Here is a 20,654-nt window from a genome sequence, read left to right on the forward strand (position 1 = left end):
AACCCTGGAAAACCAACAAACCACTAATGTGGAGCAGAGTCAGATCATTCCTGGCCACGGGATGTCACAAGGGTGAAACCTGAGCTTGGCTGGTCACTCAGCCAGGAAAGGCTGTGGATCATGGAAATGCAGCATTCCCAACACATTCCTCAGTTTGGGTCACCAAGAACTTCTCCACCGGGCCTCCTACATGAAGAGCCAAAACTTCCTAGGGAGGAAGGCTCCAAGGCATCAGCTGCATTTCAGGATCGTGCTTTCCCTTGTAAAACACAAACAGTTCTTTCCCTTTAGGTATTTCCCTAGCAGGTAACATCTCTTGCAAATAACCTTTTCTACCTCCAGGGAGAAATTACTGTCCTGTGCTAGAATTGGATATCAATAAAAAGTCGAGAGATGTGTTGGGGGTTGTGCTCTTCCCTCTTCAGCTGAAGAGGGAAAACAACATTTAATTATTTTCTTAACCTAAGCAGGATTGAAAGTGAAATTTTCTCAGTTCAGTCTCGAAAACTGTGTGGCTGCAACTTCCTAGGGTTATATCTCTTCTTTGGGTGTATCTCAGGCTTTCTGCCCAAATGACCCATGCCCTGGGCTTCAGACTGTCCTCAGAACAGGACAGAATAAAGCACCTTCAGAAATTTACTCTTCCCTAAAAAAAACTGAAAAGGCAGGAGGCTGAGTGCCCCATTCCCCCATCCAGTGTTCATGAAGCCCTGGATCTGGACCACAGCAAGCAAAGCTCAGAACACAAAACCCAAGTACTTTTCACAAGTTTTTGCCCTCCAAGACAAAACAATCAAACAAACAAAAAAAAAGAGAACACCACACAAAGAAGAGGCCAAACATCTCACTGCCAAGGTTACAGATACAGGCACATGGTAAAACAGGCAACTCCCAGCAGACACTGATGACACTGGCTCAGGGTCTCAGCACCGTCAAGCTCAAGCACTTACATTGTCACTGGAAGGGTTGGGGAGGTGACAGGAACTCTCTCCTTCAGTGAGGTATGAGTGCAGGCTACATTAACACCGAGAAAAACAGAACTCTGCAGATAACACATCATGTGGCTTTGGCCATCTTTGCCACCTGCATTTAACAGTTTGAAATACTGTAATTGGCACCTACTGGTCACACGGGAGAATAAACAAGCCAGAGTTTAGTTTCAATTGCAGGGCTGACAGATCAAGCATGACCTGTAAAACTCATCAAGAACAAAGCAAAGTTAAATGCTTAAAAGCTTTTCATGAGCTTGAAAGCTGAGAAATATCTGGATTGTAATAACTTCAGATCTGAAGATAAGAGTAATTCCTTCATATAATTTGGAAGCTAAATAGCACAGATTTACAAAACAAACCAGCATTCCCAGTTAAGAGCTAAGCATCATAAATTGCCATATTCTGCTGAGAACTTTGATTTAAAATCAGCCAAAATATCTGTTCCTCACTATAAATAAGGCCTTATGTAAGCTTAGATAAAACACCTAAAAGTAGTTTTCTTCTTTATTAAAGTAATAACAATTTTACATTAAAAAGCATCTGCAGTGAGGATGGCAAGAGTTTTCAGAGCATTTCTTGACTCCTGAACTTGAAAAACACTCCACAACTTTAAACAGAAAGTGAAAAAATTGAGGTTAGACATTTACTAGTACAAATCTAGAAGTGCTTAAAGAGAAACCAGGTTCCAGAATCAGGATTTCTTCAGTGTACTTTTCTCTGAATGCTCCCTTTTATAATAGATCTCAGTGCTCAAACTGTTGATTCCATGTCACAAGGAAGGTCACTCCAGGAGCCAGACCCTATAGTGATACAGTTTTCAGCTGAAAAGTGCTATGCTAATTCTTCTACGCATAAAAATGAAAGGAAAAAGTGTTTGCAAGCTGAACAAAGATTTGTTTAATATTTTGTGCTCAATCAGAGTCACACTGAAGGGGCTGCAGGGTGGAAAAGAGGAGTTCAAGCTGATTGAGTTAATTTACTCAACTTAAGGATTTACAAATTGGAGACAAATTCTGAGCCCTCTTCACCTGATGTCACCCCATTTTCTCCCTGCTTTCCTTCCCTGCTCAGTAATCCAAACACTTTAAATCTACAAGAAAAATGGGAAAATTAAAGAGAATAACTAAGAGCCAGTTAAAATCCACTTCTATAACAGAAGAGGTCCTAATTATCTAGGGTCCTAGGTGACATTTTGTCTTCTTTGATTATCATTTTACCCTGTACTTCTCTGCAGAAATAAGGTAGTCTCCCCACAGAAAGAAGCTACCTTTATTTCCCAGCCAAGTAGAGAACAGAAAGGTCAAATAATCTGATGACAACAGAGCCCTGGGGCAGGCTGTTCCCCCCAAGAAGCCCATGCCCAGTGCATTACTGACAGGGGGCCTGGAATTCCTGCATGCAGCTTCCCTGCTTCCAATCAGACAGCACCACAGACCACAACGGGGAAAAAACAACTGATGCAACCCATGAGTCTGCATCATCCAAAATATTACTCATCTCTGCCCTGGCACCAAGTCATTCACTCTTCAACTGAGAATTCCATGACCTGCTTTTCTCCAGATGGTAAGTTTCTTCACCTTCACTTTTCCAGACCCCTGCCCTTTCCCAGTTCCTTCATGAAGCTGTTCCCTAACAAGCTTTACCCCCAGCCTCATAATGGCTGTTACTGGAAGAAGCCCTCAGTAGTTAAGTCTGTGGCTTCTACTTCCAGCTACAAATTAATGCACACAGGCACAAAGGCACACAATGACAAAGCATGTTCCTGCCCATTAACAGTGGCTGGAAAATACCAGCCTTTCTTGCCAAAGAGTTTCTGCTGCACTGCTTTTCATTCATTTCCGTGATTAAGCTTTCTTTCCTTTAAGAATCTTTCTATTCGCCCTTCTTGAAATTGAGTATCTCTCGGGGTCATTGCAGGGCATCATTTCATTTTAATTGCAAGTTCAACATCAATACTCAGCTCATATTTCAGCAGCTCTTGGTTTATCTCCGCTTCTTCCAAAGTGAACGATAATACATTGCTGTGCAATGAGCTCACATGCAGATGTAATCCAGAGTTGAAGATTTCATTGAGATATTTCCCTTACAAGTTCTCTTTTATTTTTGCCTCTCCAGAACTTTCTACCCTCTGCTGAATAGCACAGAGCAGAGATAGCTCAGAGCACAGCCAAGCTCCAAATGGATCTCTCTCATAACACACTTCTCAGCATGAGATTAAAAGCTTCCTTCTCCCTGCTTCCTTCAAGGGAAAGGAAAATAAGTAACTTCTGTGTAAATCCCTGAGAGTGTGTACCAGGCAAAGACATTCTAAACACTAACCTGGGTTGCCCAGTTCATGGTGAAAGGGTTTGAAGATTAAAGGACATATGCCAAAACAGAGTTTATGAAGCTGCCTTCATATACTGGCTTGAGGAGAACACAAGGGACAGAAGACTGATGTGTTCTAGGCTGAAAGAAAGGCTCTGTACACATGCATCAACCAATAGTTCGGGAGGAGAGAGGATGCATTGGAGTAGAAAATGTGCAATGAAATTAAGAGAACATTTCAAGACAGACACTGGCAGCTGCTCTTGCTCCTCATATCACTGGGCAACATTTTAAAAAATACGTGGCAGAACCTCTCTGTCCTACACCGGGAAGACAAACAAAAAATCACTGAGGAATATTAATTTCTTCATATGGGACAGGTTTCCCTGCCCACCAGATAAGCTTATTTTGCTTACAGCAGCTGAATGTACAAAAGGCATTCGTTTTACAAAACTGGTGTAGTGATCCATGTTATCCATGAGGTCATACCAGAAGATTCACAAGATCCTCTCTGGTCCTTAAATATATCCAGCAGAGAACAATCTGCCATTCATTGAATATTTGAAAACTAATGGCCTAGAAGGCTCCTCCTCACCACACTCCCCCACCCTCACTTCCAGTTCATATGGTCCAGTAGAAAAAATCCATGTTTCCTATTTTTTTAGTTCAGGGTGTTTCAAACAAATGCCTTTACATTAACATTTCAGATCATTACCAAATTGAATAAATACATCTCACAGCAACAGCAAGTGGAGAAAGAAGAGAGATCTCAGCTTGCAGCCAGTAAGTTCTGCCTTGAATGGAAAGAATCTGAGCAAGACATTTTCCACAGATGTTAATGGAAAAACATTTCAGAGCACTGCCACATTTCAAGCCCATTGTGGCAGGAAACACCAAAGTTTCACATGTGCAGTCCCCAGCTCATATATGAAAAGCTCACAGGCCCCTGCCACTCAGAGAGATCACACTGCACAACATGTATGCATGCTTAAAAACTCCTCTTTGAAACATCACTCAGCTCAGAGAGATCTGGGAGAGAGTCAAATGAGAGAGAAGGATTTCCAGTCCCAGCAAGCCTCACCATCCCCCATCAAAGGGGAATCAATAAAAACAACTGAGAAAGAAATTCCTCCTAGGACTAAAAGCTTCACGTAAAACCCTTTAAGGGCTTCCTTTTGCTGAAAATGCTGCTTCCTTATTGATCCCTTCCCCACTCCAACAGACATGATGGAAACTGAAAATGCTGGCCAAGCCCAAGATTTCAAAGTTCGGAGGAGACCAGAATACATCCTATTTTTCAAAATTACACTGCTGTATTATATTCCCTCCAGCAGTTATAGATAAATTGTCTTTCTGTTACACTCTGAGAAATCAGTGCATTTGACTCCTTAACAGTTTTCCTATCAGGGAAAAACACTCATAAAATACCACACTCCACCCTCCTGACAACGCAGGATTTAGCACACTGGTGCTCCCCAGGTTTTGGGTTTTTTTCCCAGTTGCCTGGAAAACTGCATGCCCCTCTTTTTTCCTGCACCTTTCCTGTTGTATCTTCCCTCCAATTTTGAGGAAATTTTTCCAACAAATAACTAGCTCCCACAGCAGATCTGCCTTGCACCATGCCCATTAGGGAAATTCTGGCACCAACTCATTTTTTCTGAAGAACAAGTTTGACAGCTGCTTGTGCCACAGGATGCAAGAGAAGGGTGTGATATCTGAGCTATGCTTTCATAGCTGCTCCATGGCTTTGCCATTTACCTCTGCCTCCCTGACTCAGTCTGAATCAAAGACAGGAGCCTTCAGCAAACAAAACCAAAGTACCACACCCACGAAACATCTTCTGTCTTGTATACTTAATTCCAGATGATTTCCCAAGTAATATTCCACAGTTAGTCCATTCTAACCATGCTCATCCTGTGTTCTCATCGTGCCCAGAGGTGAATATCCAGCAGGGATATCTGAGTAACAACTGAAGGACACAAAGTTCATCCATCAATTAAAGAAAATTGCAAGTATTTCAAACCAGATTTTGCTACATGCAAAGATTATTTTGGGAAATAGCACTCCAACAAATTGTGCCCGGGATCTCATTTCTTTCTTCATTCTTTTGTAAAGAATGGAAGGCTGACAGGGCTTAAGGACCATCCCTCCCCCTGCTCCAGCCCTGCTCCTGGAATTCACACATTCCCAGGGCACTTCTACACACTGCCTCCCTTTTCTTCACCCCACGCTCCAGAAATCCTATCTGGGTGAAGGGGCTGGGAGGAGAGGCCAACAGCAAAAAGAAGTCAAGACTACAACACGCACGCTTCCCTCCCTTGCATTGCTCGCAGGTTTCTCTCTGAACCCTGGGTGTCAAAGCATCCCAACAAACTTTTTGGATGGGAGTTCAAAGTGACACAAGGCCAGCAATATTGGGAGAGGCAGAAACCACCACTTTTGTGCAGGAAAGCCTCCGCATAAGAACTTGGAGGGGAAGGGTGGGGTTTTGTGCAGATTTCATTCTTGATGGTTTCTTTTATCACCCCCTTTGCAAATACTACTCTCCCAATGTGTCTGACCCAGATATGAAGAATAGTAAGGCTAAAACTGCAGCCCACTAAACCATCTTGAGAAATTATCTAAAACTCAAAGAAGTTGAGTCAATGTCCTCTGTCTGGCCAGCTTGGATCATATCTACATCTCAAAGCTTCCTCCAAAGTGATGTCCTCATTGACAGGCTGTCCTCCTATGCTCAGCCCTTGTCCTTCTCCCAGTGTGCCATATAAGCAAGTTCAGATCTTAGGAACCACGTCATCTAGAATAATTACCTTAGCTGTGGATGCAGCCAGAAGTCAGGCTGCTCTTGTCTAGACACAGACACATTTCCTAAATATGCTGCAGCCTCTTACTACCAGCAAAATATGAGTATGAAAGCCCCACCAGCTCAAAACCCCACCAGCTTGGTTTATTAAATCACGAGAAGAGCCCTTCATGCACTCATATGCGCACCAGTGTTACAAAAACAGCTCCCACTGCACTTCCCAACAATATAACATGACAGAAGTCAGAGTTAATATGCATCTCTGATGATCCAAATCAATGCCATCCATCTCTCCCTCCCTCCAACATAGTATCAGGACAGGCACGTTTCTACAGAAAAGTCTCAACAGGCAGGCTTAGTTACAGCTGAAGGTAAGGGTTTCAGCAAGCAATTGAGGAACAGAATGTCTTCCTGGGTACTGAAATTCCTCCCAATTTGTGCAGCTTTGTAGCTCAGCCACAAGGGACCTCTATGGTCTTGCAGTGGCAGGATACACTTAGTGAGCTGGCTGAAATGTTACCCTGACCTGACCATTTTCTGCAATTACATCAACAGTGAGGTGTGCTCAGGGAATTTAATGCTATGCTAATACAGTCTGTTTTGGAACAGAAATCCAGTTTATATTAATGTTCTTCCAGAGCAGCCGCTACTAACAATCTAGTGATACAGCTGGCAAATGCAGCTCCATACTGAGAACGAGCTCTGAGCCTGCAGGACCATAAAAGCTGCATTAGTAGAGAAAAACCCAGGGGTTATGATTACAGCCAATTCATTAAACATCTTTCTGTAAACAATCAATAGCACAAAGGACAAGTACCACCAAAGAAGACAAGCACAGCTCTCAGCCATCACACCATTTGTTCCAAAGAGCAGGTATTTCTGAGACACAGGGAAATCAATGGGAAAAGATCACAGACTTCTCTCCCTCTCTGGCTCAGACCCACAGCTGCCAGGCTCTGTACCAACCTGATGTCTGGAAGTCTATCTGGATAGGGTTGGATAAGCCATTCACTGCTTCACGCCACATGCCACCACCACCCGGAGACCAGGCGGTCACCACGCAGCGGTAGAGCCCAGCATCAGAGATCTGGGTCTGATACATCCGGTAGCGGAACTCGTTCTCCTGGACCTTCTCCAGGACCACCCCATCCACGCGGGTCTGGTCCGTCCAGTCTTCCAGCCGCACCACTGAATCCTGGTTCAAGGAGATGATGCGAGTGGTTCCGTTGGGATTCGACTGGTCCGCGAGTGGCTTCTCGGCGGTGATGAGGACGGAATAGCGCGGCGTCTTGATGTTTTTGGAGGACACTTTGCACGTCATCTCAAAGGTGTGGCCTGCTACAAAGAATGGCTTCAATTTCACCGCCTCCACTGTAAGTGTGTAATCTGAAGAGGGAAGGAAATAAGCAGCAAGAGAGGGTTAACAAACAGGTAGGAGTATTTCTGCAGCACCATTCAACCTGGAAGATTACAGACCGACAAAGTTTCTCCTTTGGAGGAACAAATCCCAACACATTTATCTAAACATGTGGACAGCCCAGAATGCTACTCAACAGTGCACAAACAAACAAGTACACAACAGTTTGGGTCAAGATGCACAAAGTCAAACAAACACCAAATACTGAACAGTTAATAGAATACACAGGTTGTAACAAGACAGGATCCTCAGGATTGCTTTATTCAGGAATAAAGATATTAGACAAGATTCAGAATCCCAGTTTTATACTGGATCTGAAAGAGCACCTTCAGTGACGGGGTAACAAAGGCACTGCTGAAATACTCACGACTAATGACAAAAGCTGCCACTCGCTGAATTGGCAGCACTTAGTGTAGAATCTTTTATTTCCCTTGAAAATCCACACTAACGGCATTCCTAATGGCAATCCAGACACATTCAGCTGAAAACACATGACAAAAGTTGGTGGTAACAGAAGTCTCCACCCCACTCATCCCCATACATATTTACACACACCTCTGCCTCCAGATCAGCCTTCCCTTTTCTTGCTTCTCATACATTTACTTGCATACAAGCCTACCAGAAGTCTTGAAATTTCCCATGTGACATTAAGAATTCTAGAAAAACTTACTGCTTAGCTTCCTTCCATTCTCTACTGGCTTTTCAATCCCAAGAATCCCTTAATTACAGGGTTTGGGAAAATTATACCTCTCAGAGAATAGCTCCAAGACACACAAAATATAAGATCACAGTGAGAAACTGAGAAAATGAGGAGTGACTGAAATCAGAATCAGATAAAAGGGAAAGGGAGTTTCCTGTGATTGTGACGAAAAGACACCCTGTACATCAAGGCTCTTCTTAAGGAAGGAGGGGCTGAGGCAGAATACATAGAAGTAACAGTATTGCAAAAACAGAGCAAATCCAACTCTCTGGACTTACTTTGCTGCACCATATTCTCCCCTCCCTCTTTTATTAAAAAAAAAAAAAAAAAAAGTGTGTAGACCTGTTAAAGAGCTCCACAGAACCTCTTTATGCAAGACAAAACTTCTCAAGAAAAGGGAAATAAGCAATGGTGAGACTGAAATACATTTCCCAAAACTGAACTTAAATGCAGTAATATTTATGTCCTCCCCACAAGAGCAACAAGATACTTGTCAAGATTACATTTTGCAGTGTTTTGCCTTCAAGCAGCAGTTTTCACAATGAGTAAACACAGCCCACAAGATGAGAAACCCGGTATGACAACTTTAAATCAGTACTGTATAAAGCAGATCACAGTACAAAGCTATATAAAGAAACAGCAGGAGCAGTGAAGGCTGAGATGCTTCTAGTGGTCTAGCTGAGCACAGAATTATTTGATACTCCACACCAAACCCCCCTCACACTTCCACCCACTAAGCAAGTGACAACACAGGAGTTGCACATTTAGGCACTCAGGGTACAATCACAAATGAAGTTGTAGAGCGTCAGAGTCATTATCCTCTCCCTTGTGGAAAAGACTCATCAGATATCAGATTCCAGACTTCAAATTCTTTTTTTTTTTTTGTCCTCATTCTGTGTCTATGAGACTCTGATATTTCCATCTTCATATGGCTGCAGTATTTAGGAGCCCAGCATAGATCAGCTTTTCACATATTTTTAGGAATATAGTAAGCAATTATATTCTGTCCCAAAAGCAGAAGCACAAACAGCTAGTTATACTTTTCTGGCACATATTGTTGCTTTCTAGGCCATATGAGGCGGCTCTGGGCAAAAATCCCTCCTTATTTAAATGTTCTTTATGTTGTTGATCTTCACATCAAAGCACTGGGTCCTAACACCAGAAAGGAAATCCTACGTTTGGTCTCTGGTATATGTGCTTAAGATTAAAAACCCTCCCATTTTCAGAGCAGTTCAGTTACAGCTGAGATAACTCTCCCTACTACCTGAGCTTCAAACACCTTAAATTCCACTACTCCTGACACACAGGTCAGGCAGCAGCAGAAAAGCAGTGTCTTGTCCCCAAAATGGACAGAGAAAATTTTGTCCCTAGGCATCCTTTAATGGTTTTCCACTTGAAGGCGATAGCAAATGCTTTTACTAAGTATTTCTGCTAGAGGAAAAGGAGAAAGGAGTGGTGGTAGCATGAGACAACAGCAGAAACACCATTGGTAGAGTGTGGAAGAGAACAACTGAGGCCCAGAGATGAAGCTGGAGAACAGTGATAGAATTCAGAAGGGCTAGAAATTAGGATGCTGAATGGAGAACAAGGAGATACATCCTTATGAAAGTTCTTCCAAAGCATTTGTCTACCTTTAAAAACCCATGAGATCCTTAATTTGGATGAACACACAAAGCAGAGGCACCCCCTCTTCTGTTAGACCTTAAGAAATCTAGAACAGACTAGAGAAGGGGACACACAACCCATCACATACAAGTGCTGAATGTTTCTTTTTGCAAAAAAAAATCAAAAAAAGATCAAAGGGATGTTTCTGTATATGCCATAATATTAGAAACCTGCATATGTACCAAAGTAAAACAACAACAAAAAGACTCCATATCCTATCAACTAGAAAAACCTAGATCATTATTCTTAATATTCTGGTTCTGTGCCAATATTGTTCTCCTTCAGCAGCAGCAGATGAAATGTAATTAGCACTTCTTCACCCCCACCTAGAAAAGCATGTAGCTGTCTGTGTATATAAGAGTGCACACTATGAAAAAGAGGGCAGCCCAAAAATTTGGCACTTATCTTAGAAATAACAGTAATCTGCATAGAAATTTAAGAGGGAAAGGAAAGTCTCTTTGTATTTCCTGTGTTAGCAGAAATTACTTATCAGATCTTGCAGCAAAAGATGAGCCAGAGAGGTCAAATGAATGTTTTTCTTCCAAGAACTGCAACCTAAGGTCTCATTTCTAATCTTTTGGGAATTGCCAAGGAAGCAGTGTGTGTCTTGACCAATACTCCACACACTTGCCTGTCTGCATACACGCCTGCAGTCCCATGTGGAGTCTCATCTCTTTCTTGTAGAGCTCCGTGAATGAGAAGCACAATAAAACACACCCTGCTTGGTCATATACAGGAGGTTGCAATCTGCAGTTTATTCTGGAAAGCAGAAGGGGAAGAGTTCCTAAGTAAACCGTACCCAAAGCTTGGGCACTACTCCAAGTCAGAGGGCTAGCAACAGAAGAAATCCTAGCCAAATGACTCAAATAAAATTTGAGTAAACTGTACTTTGGAGCCTGGCAGTGCAAGCTTCTGCCTTCCATCACTGGCCAGTCCAAGTGGTTAAGCCACACTGTAATTCTCCTGTTGCTCTTCTACCACAAAGTGTGTGCTCAGCTTCAAGAGCACTTCCTGGGTAGTGACCAAAACCAGTTTTCACCTAATCTACTCCAGGCAAATTTCTAGAGAAGCCCAACAGCTACAGGGGCAAGGAGACTTTAGAATAAGCAGCAAACACCTTCCCTGCACTGCTCTGACTCCAGCTGGAAAAGCAGCACAATGGCCAGGGCTGACAGCAACCTCGGAGCCTCACAGCCCTACTTGAGGCTGCTGACAAGAATCTCAGTGTTCATAAAGGCCTTTCATCCCCCAGTGCACTGATGAGGCTGCAAGTGCAGGGAATGCAGCAGACATTAAGGCAGGGACAGCTTTGCTGTGGTGGGAGGTGGCTACAACACCCCAAGGCACAACTGCAGCCCCAGCAGCTCTGGAAGCACAGCAGGCACACCAAAGCCTGCACTGCAGGCTACACCTGAACACAGGAACACACACCTGACTGCAGGAACTCCTGTTCCTACAGCCAAACTGGCACATGCACACTCCAGCTTAGTGCCATGGGGATTTCTGTGTCTGGGGGGAACTGTGTGTCCGTGATACATCAGCAATGATAAAGAAAAGTAGGTGGCAGAAATATTATCTGTTCTCTATTTGCAGGACTGTCTGAAAGGTTAGGGCACCCTCGCTCCCAGTTAAGTGTGATGGGAGTGCCCAGGCAAACATTCAGGACAAGTAAATTATGTTAAATATAATTATTTTGCAAATTAAAGACAGAAGTATTAACAAAACCCCAAATAATAGTACCTTTGGGATTTGGAATTTCAATTAAAAGATAACGTTTTCTTCTGCTAAGTACTCCATGCAGATCCAAAGTTGACAACACTGGTTTAGGAAAAAAGCATTGATTTTTTCAATGCAAACAGTATCTGTGTTCTAAATGTATCTCTATTTCAAATAAATAAATAAAATGATCTTTTAGAATATCAAACTTTTTTGCTAGGTTGAAGATCATTTATAGAGCTAGTAAAAAAATGTTTCCACCCTTTCTTTACCCCTTTTCACTGACTGGAATTTGTACTCTAAATAAGCAAACCATAATACAACTGATGTTTTTAATTTCTGAGATGAGACAGGGATGACTTCTTTGTCACCTTGGCAGGGGAGAAAGTAGAAGAGGGGAAAAACATATCAGGCAGACTATGTCAAAAACAACGGTGATCTATGATAGCAATTGGCCGCGTTTGCAAAGCTGAGTAAGCAGAAAGATGTGCAAGCATTATTGGCCCCCATAGAATAAAATAGAAAACAAAGACAATAAAACCCCAAGTTCAAACAGGCAAACACGTAACTTATTATACAGTGCCCAAAAAAGAGTTGTTTACATATTTACATGATGTTTACATTTTGAATAAAGGCTCTGAACACCCCTCTTTGCTGAGAGACCCACAGACACAATATAAACCCATTCCTCCTTTCTCAAAAACTCAGAACAATTGTTTTCAAAGTGAGATTTCTTCAACGTCCTCTCCCAAAGCTGTACTCTAAAATAAACAAAGAAGATGCAAGCAATGAAATAGATGGAAGAAATGTGTGTATAGGCATAAGCTATGCATGGAAGAGGCAAATTTCTGTTCTCTCCTTAGGCAAACACGTGGGAGCCTGGCTGCTTGGCTTTTATAAGCAGTGGGAGCAGTTAGGGACTCAAATCACCAGAGATACTTGTCAAAACAACAGTCAGAGAGCACAGGCAGCAGCAGATTAACTCCTTCATAGCTGCTGGCTACAGCACTGGGCTCCCAGCCCAGTCTGGAGCTCACAGGAATAGGATATGGCAGGGGACAGGGCACACAGAGAGAGGCATCTGGGGCTGCACTGCCAAAGGGGGAGTTGATGGGTGTAAGAGAAGGGGAAATCAAACCTGTATTTCACCCTCCCCACCTCATATACGTACAACATTCTTTTTCAGAAGGGGAAGGTTTTTGTAGGAGAGCTCACTTTCACATAATAAATCCCCCAACCCCAAGCTTTGCCAACAGAACGTACTTTTCAGCACAGGGACTGCAACATTTACATTAGTGCTGCAAAATTAGCAGAGTTTCTGGAACAAAACCAGAAACAAGAGAATGTTCACACCTGTCACGGTTTGTTTTCCCTCAGAAATGTCAACACAGGCTGAGACTTTTCAACTCCAGCTGGTCTCTGTAGCTGCTCCGAAGGCAACAATCCATTACACTGGCATGCACATACACACACTCCGTGTTGTGGCATAACACTGAACTAATTGTGACCAACATCCAGCATTAATGAGACCTCTCAGTCCTGCTGGAGAAGTCAGCTTCAGGGGTAAAAAAAAAAAAAATACAAACAAACAGGAAAAAAAAAACTTCAAACCTTTCCCTGGACCACATGCTTGGAGTAACTGAGCAAGCAGCCCACCACTTTTCTCTCCACTGAAGCAGAGTCACAGCAGAAGACTTCCAATTTGCTGTTCAGGGATTATCCCTAAACAACTTCAAAATTATTTCAAATTGCTTGTCTCTGAAATATAGTTCTCTGCCTGCAGATGCCTAAGCTAGATTGTTAAACTAGTCTATCAAGATAAATGCAGCTTAGCTAAGCACAGATTTTTGACAAAGACATTACATCCTAGGTTATCCTAACCTTTCTGAGGCTTTCCAACAGACCCTCTTGCATTACTTCACTCTGAGCCAAAACAGTATCACTCTACAGCACATGCAGGAAACACAGATCCCATTTTAAACCAAAGTTAAGCAACTTCAAGTAACTATTAAGCTTCTAAAAATGTCCCCAGAATAAATTAAATACTGACTAAAGCTAGTTCACTTTTCCCTAAAAAAGGTCAAGATCCAAGCAAACCACTGAATTACTTTTTTCAGCTACCCACTTATTTTTTGATACGCTGGTAGTACTATGCCCATGACTTCCTCAGAAGTACCTTTTAAACATGGGCTTGTAGAAGAGAAAAATAAAACCACAGCTCCCAAACTGTCACAGAGAGAAGACAAAGTGACATTCCTCTTTTCACCTCAGTATAACCCTGCTGTTAGCAGCAAGATGCACCTTAAAGAGACCAAAATACTGCAAGCCACAAAAGTGGGCAATGACCACAGGAACACTGCTGGATGCCACACCTGCCACTTGCAGCCCAGCTCCTGGAAGTCTCAGCAGCTTGATGGAAACCCTCCTTTGATGGTGTCTCTTCCTTCGCACTTCCACTCCAAACAGTTGAATAGAACTGGTAAAGTAGGTAGTGATGTAAAATAAAGGAGCGAAGTAAAGGCCACAGATAAAAGGCCTTTAGACAAATTGAGAGTGCTTTTAAACCTTAATCAACACCAAACCCCATTTCCAAAGCCCATTAGCAGGCCTTCTGGCTGACAAGCCTACTCTCAGCCACCCAGGTGTAAAGTTCCTACCTTGTGTAGCCCAGAAAATATTGACAGATGCAGAAGACACATCTTTGCTCTTCACCCAGCTGTTGTTGCGGTGTCTACTCCATGCCGAGATGACACAGAAATAATCCCCTCTGTCACTCTCTGAAGTCCACTGGATTCTCAAACTGAAGGTGTCAGCAGACTTTTTAGACAAGATTATTTCCCCATTCTGAATCCGCTCTCTGCCCCTGTCCCCAAGCAGCAGAGTCCAGTCTGCATCCATGGAAGCCAGGAGCTCCTCTGCCACCACGTCGTCACCGGGCAGGCGCTGCCTGTAGTACCAGGAAACGGTGAAGCGGATGTTTGCCTCGGTGTCCTGGACGTTTGTGATTCTGCAGTTGAGCTCTGTGGGGTCATCAGAAAACTTGGGTGTTTTAGAGGCATTCAGGAACACGTCATAGTCTGGCTCTGCAGGAGAGGAAACACAGAAGAAAACAGGTTAGGAGCTACAAGAAGCGAGAAAATTAAAATATACACTAACTTCTAACATCCAGTTTTAGCATCGGAGCTAAGAAGCCAAGTGCCACGATATGCATTTTTCTTACAAGACTTTGGAACTTGGACTCTGGTTCTCAGACTTGCACCAGTCTGACACAGGTACCCCTAGGTCTGCATTTCCAAACCAGACACTCCATTTCATAGGTCTAGTCAGACCATTTCAGAAAAATCAGGACTAACAGATCTTGTTGAGCAAAGATTAGGTCTCCTTTAGGCCTGCCCCCAAGAACCCACCTGTGGGTTTTATTTCAATCAAGCCAGCCACTTTTTGCACTTGTCAAATACCTGGGGCAGCAGGACACTGGTTATCCTCTAGCTTTGGACTGACCAGAGACATCCCATTTTCCCAATATCCCTCCAGGATAAGAGGCCATCTCCCATCTTGAAAAGCCTTCTTTTCCACACTTAACCATCCCATCATGTCTCTACAACTAGTTAAAAATGGTAAAAAACAGCCAAACAATTCACCCACCCAGACACCCAAACCAGGGGACACAGAGCACCACTGGCACTGCCCAGAGGCAGCACCAAGAGCTGAGCACAGTAAATCTCAGAGGTCAGCAGTGTAAATACCTAGGTCAATAAATACTAAGTAGGAGATGTGTAGATTAGAAAAAACTTCACAGTCTGCATAGAGAAATATGTGCTGTGCAGCTGTGAGGCTGGAATATCTCATGCTGGAAAATCAGTGCCTGAGTTTCACGGGTTAAAAAAGGGGCTGTTGTATTTAAATCTGAAATAGCTGGCTGCCCAAAGCCTAAAAGCGATAAGGGAGCCGCATGACTATTTTCTCTCAGACTACAGAGATAGTAAAGGAAAAAGATTACAGCAAGAACCTCACACCACAGAGGAAATACATATTTATTTACTAGTATTAGAATATTTTTGTCTTGCTGTCTACTATAATTCAGAAAAATGACCAGCTTCCCAACTGTTTGGCCAATACTCATCACACGGCTTTTACAGCCTAACTGTATTCAGCACTCCGTATTTATTTCCTGCTTTATGTTTTACTTGGCATTTTGCCCTCCTAGAAACAATTAACTGAAGCTATAATTGGGACAAAGAAGGCAATCCAAGGCTAAAACTTAGGCTTAGCTCACCAACAAGCCAAGATAATAAAGCATCTTAATAGAACTGCTGTGGAAACTCTGTGTGCATATGCACTTTTGGACTTGAGATGCAAAGGATAAAAACAATTGCAGCAAACAAGCTGGGCTGCTTCTATATCAGCCTGCAGAAAAGATCTCTTACCAGTGTCCTTGCTACTAGCAAGAATAAGGGCAACAATACTCACCCGACCCCAGAGAATACTGGTGGTGAGTTTCTGTGACATTAGGCAACATAAAATCATAAAAGCAATGCTTACAAAGTCTGTGGTACCTACTACCAGTGAGCATGTGGAGACTTCTGCACATTTTCAGGGTAAGGCAAAATAAAAAGAAAATGCACAGAATTTTGCTACAGCCAAAGCAGAGATAATTAATGATGACCAAACCCCACTTTTGGTATAAGGCCCCTTAGATCCTACAGCTACACTGCTCTTCCTTTCTCATTCACAAAAGAGTAGTTTATTCCAAGGCCTCATGATGTATTGTTCACACTCTCCAACTCCCTTACCATTCCCCCTTTGCCACGCCTTCCCCTCAAAAAGAAGGCATTCAAGACCAGCTAATATTTTCACAGCAACAAAGACTATGAAAGCAGATGCACTTCTCTAGACAGAGGCACAAGAAAGAAAAAGCCACAAGAATCCCAAGTTCTTAGAAAATTGCTTGAGGTTTGTTTTATTTGTGGGCAGGGGAAGGACCCTAAGAACAGAGTTTCTCTTTGATAGCAGCACTCCAGATAGGCGCTTCACCCTGACAGACACTCAAACAGAGGATTTAGAAGAAATAAAAGGCTGGCTGGATAAACCTCATTCCTCCACTCTGTCAGCTGTCAAAGAACAGCTTCACTGACAATTCAATGACTTAATACTCCAGGAGCTCTTAACTTCCATTAAGGAGGAGGAGTTGGTGAATTCTGGATGCAGTTGAAAACCTCAAATACTGAAAATTTATTCTGCTTTCCCTCTCCCTAGCAACCAAGCATCTGCAACTGCTGAAAAGCAGATATTATTTTCTCCTGTTCCCAATAATAACAATGCTAAATTAGAATGGAAAGAGTAAAGAGAAGTCCTACAGGTACAGGCACGACAAGAGAGCACATGAGTGTGCAGGTGCATCTGCACACACATGGACACACGTGCATGACTGCACATGCAGACAAATGGGGAAAGGAGGGAACACTCACAAGTTAAATGTCCAATGTGAATGGCTGAATGAGGACAGGAAATGAAGACATTAATCACTTGTGCACTTCAGTACACATTACAAGTGTACTTGGAGACGGCCACGGCTCAACTGCTCTGCACAATGCTAAAATGCAACATTTAAAGTCATTGTTGGTGGGATTTAACCTTATGGCACAGCTATTTATTGCTGAAAAACAGGTTCTCTATATGCTAGCCTCATTCAGCACTTTCATGTTGGAGGAGCTCTGCCTTTGTAACTGGATAGTACCACCAGTTTCTCATGACAGGAGGATCTGAAAGGGTACATTGAAAGGGTTTGGGCCGGGATGTTTGCATCCAGTCAGAGCTGGGAACAGGCAAGAAGCACTCCAGCTCTGCCAGCTCACATCCAGCTTCATTCATGCTTCCAATACCACCAATACCTTGTACAATTTAGCAGGTGCACATACCTTACGTACACCATTCTACAACAACATCCTGAGTTTCACTGCCTCTAAACTGAAGCTATTATCTCAAGAATAAACTAGAGAACAGATTGGGTAGGCTGACATATCTAGACCTATCTGTAAAACAATAGGCTTTTTAAGAAGTTTTACCAGAGTTTCATTTTTAGTAATTCTCCCAGGTAACTTTACTTCTACGAATATTTGCATGAAGAGAAATACATATGAGAGAGAGATCCCTACATATAGATAATAGATGCAAACAAGAGAAACATTTGTGCAGAAGAGATTCTGCAAGGTCGTCTCCCTTTTCTGACGGGGCCAAGGATTGAGGGATACATTACCCATGAAGTCTGACAGCACAGTCACTCACCCAGTGCAGTCACCACCACGCTGACTGGTGCAGAGGTCCTCTCCACCACCTTATGCCAGCTCCCATTGTGCAGTGGCACCCAGATAGCAGCTTCACAGAAGTAGTAGCCGGAGTCCTCCACATCCACATCACGCACCAAGAGGCGGTAGGAGTTCCTGTCCACATGGCTGAGGCTGATAAGAGTTGAATCACTGACAACAGAATCATGGTCCATGCTCAGCAAGAGCTGAGCATCTGACAAGGTGTCATCAGGTGATGCAGAAAAATACCACATCACCTCTGCTTGGAAAATACCACTTCTGTCTGTTGTGATGTTGCATGTAAGATCCAGGGAGTCTCTTTCGGTCACAGACATATTGCTGGTTGAGATGACCACATCTAGAGCTTGGAAAGAGAGACACAAAAATTCAAACAAAAAATATTTTTTTATTTGTTACTTTTAATAAACATAGTTCACTCTAAGTTATCCAGGACTTCACATTCCATAACAGGAGCTTCTGAACAGCCTCAGTAGCCCAACCTTTAAATGCCTATTGGAAATTGAGCTGAATGATGTATTACAAGAGCATACACATTATCAGTCAAGCAAGGGATGTGTGATGAGGGCAGAGGGGAGAAAGGGAGGGAGAACAGCATTTTTATAACCCCACAGCAACTGGTCCATGAAGGCTTTGTCTCGTCCACAGACTGCACATCACCTTTGCACAGCAGGAAAATGTGTACAGGATTTTTCAGTCTCACAGGAGGGTCAAAGTGTTTTGGGACTATGCTTCAGAAGACCAAGCATCTACAGAAATCACTAGGAATTACACTGGAACTCAACATGGCTTCTGCTGACATTTTTGAGCTCATTGAACACAGCAGATTTAGAGAAGAAGCAGCCATGGCCACACATTGGAGTCCTGACTGATCTCAGGTGTGCTGCAAAAACGTGAAATGGAAGCAAACAAAAGGCAGCATTAACTCCCTATACTGCTGATTTCTTCCCTTACTGCTCAGAACAACACAGACTGGGGACTTCAAAGCAACACCGACAGCCACTACAAACAACTTAGCAACCACTGGCCTGTGAATATTTCTAATATATATATCACATATGGTCATAGCCAGCATTCAAACAGGACCAGATACAGAATAGTAAAAGAAAACCATGGAATCACAGTGTCAAGACCAGGCTACCACATGTCTTCACTTGCTCATTCACTCATTCTACACTGCTTGAAGATTAGATCTGTCTCAGTGCAGCACCATTCCCACCGTGTGTAATGCAGCTGCTCCTAAAGCCTCCACTGAGGCCAGCGGACAGGGCTGCTACAGCAGTGGCTCTTAGCATGAGCAAGAATAAACCTGCTGCTTTAAACCAGCAGCCGTGTCTCTGCTGAGATCAGTGACTTCTATGTAAAACCATGCTCTACTACAGAATAGTTTCCCATCTGCATAAACTTTCTCAGACTATTATCTGGAATGAGACACAACACAGCCAAACTGAGTAGTCAGAACTATTGCCAATAAAACCAAGCAATGCTCATTCTCACCCCTCACCACCTGATAACACAGCAGTCAAACTGGACAGAGGGTTGCAGGCCCCACCTGAGTGCTGAAACCAAGTCCAGATGAATCTCTCACTGGGACTGGCCTCACTGTCTTATCACTGGATTGGAATCAGTGGGAAAGCCTAGCTAATTTAACAGACTGATAGCAGAATACAAACTAAGACTCATCTGCAAGGTTAAGAGCAGCAATTCTCCAAGCAACATTTCTGTCTTCATGAAAGTGATGGGCATTCACAATCTGGCAATGTATGCACATAGAGGGACTTTGAGAGAGTTTACCCATAGGCATATAACCATTTACAGCTCAAGTTCTTTCAGCACGCAAGTGCAGAGATTTCAGATGTCAGCACAAGATGCTGTTCAAGTCTTTCTACAGGATGTGTATAAAGCATTTTGCTGGAGAATAACCTATCCCCTTTAGCATAACTTTAAAAAGCCTTCATGCCCCTGACAAAGTGCTGATGCTGCTAATGACTGAGCTAAAAATGAAGGCTAAAACACCTGATGAAAAACAAAAACCCCCACAACAAACAAACCACACACCCAAACCACATCAAAAACCTGTACCACTACTGGTCTTGGCCACCTTCATGCTTCTTTTCAGCCACTGATTAAACCCCACCTACCTGAACCAAATGCTGCAAAAATATGACAAAACCAAGAATTACAGCTCTTAATTAGGCAAGTCCTGTGTCAGAGAGCACCTGCAAGCTTAGCTGTGCAACAGACACTCTGAAATAGAGGGGGCAGATAGATCCTGTAAAATTTCACAGGCTAAGTACCACCAAGACATTAAAACTACATCCAAATGAGCCAATCAAAAAAACCCAGACTTTTGGGTCCTCCCTATAGTGATTAAAGGATTACAAAAATGAAAAGATATCTTTCCTGTCTGAACAGTTCTAAAATACTGTGATAATCTCATATTTCTGAAAGACCATCACTGCCTGTTTTTCCACCTATTGCGTGATAAGGTGCATCAGCCCCGCTCTCCCTCCTCCAACCAGCAGTGATAATGCTAATGCAATCAAGTGCTTAGTGCATCTAGTCCTGAGATCTGTATGGGCAGGGATATCTGGATATGCTCAGCACAGCACTGCATGTATTTTTGTCTCTTTAGCCAAGCATGCAATGATGTGTTTAACAGAACCATTACTGTCCTAGACCCCTGCCAACACAGCAAAGCAATCAGACCAGTGATAAAAATCATTGGGTA

General features: G+C 43.0%; 1 protein-coding gene across 1 annotated transcript in view; it reads right to left on the bottom strand.

Annotated features, from left to right (window-relative positions):
* PTGFRN (prostaglandin F2 receptor inhibitor) overlaps nt 1-20,654 on the bottom strand; it is a 65,900-nt gene that overhangs the window by 14,475 nt on the left and 30,771 nt on the right. Inside the window, exons 4-6 of the mRNA XM_030263453.4 lie at nt 17,886-18,269; nt 14,258-14,683; nt 7,069-7,488 (exon numbers count right to left, since the gene is read on the bottom strand). Of these exons, the coding sequence (XP_030119313.4) occupies nt 7,069-7,488; nt 14,258-14,683; nt 17,886-18,269 (1,230 nt within the window). The remainder of the gene's footprint in view (nt 1-7,068; nt 7,489-14,257; nt 14,684-17,885; nt 18,270-20,654) is intronic.

This window comes from Taeniopygia guttata, chromosome 1 (assembly GCF_048771995.1).
Source record: "Taeniopygia guttata chromosome 1, bTaeGut7.mat, whole genome shotgun sequence".
Lineage (NCBI taxonomy): Eukaryota > Metazoa > Chordata > Aves > Passeriformes > Estrildidae > Taeniopygia > Taeniopygia guttata.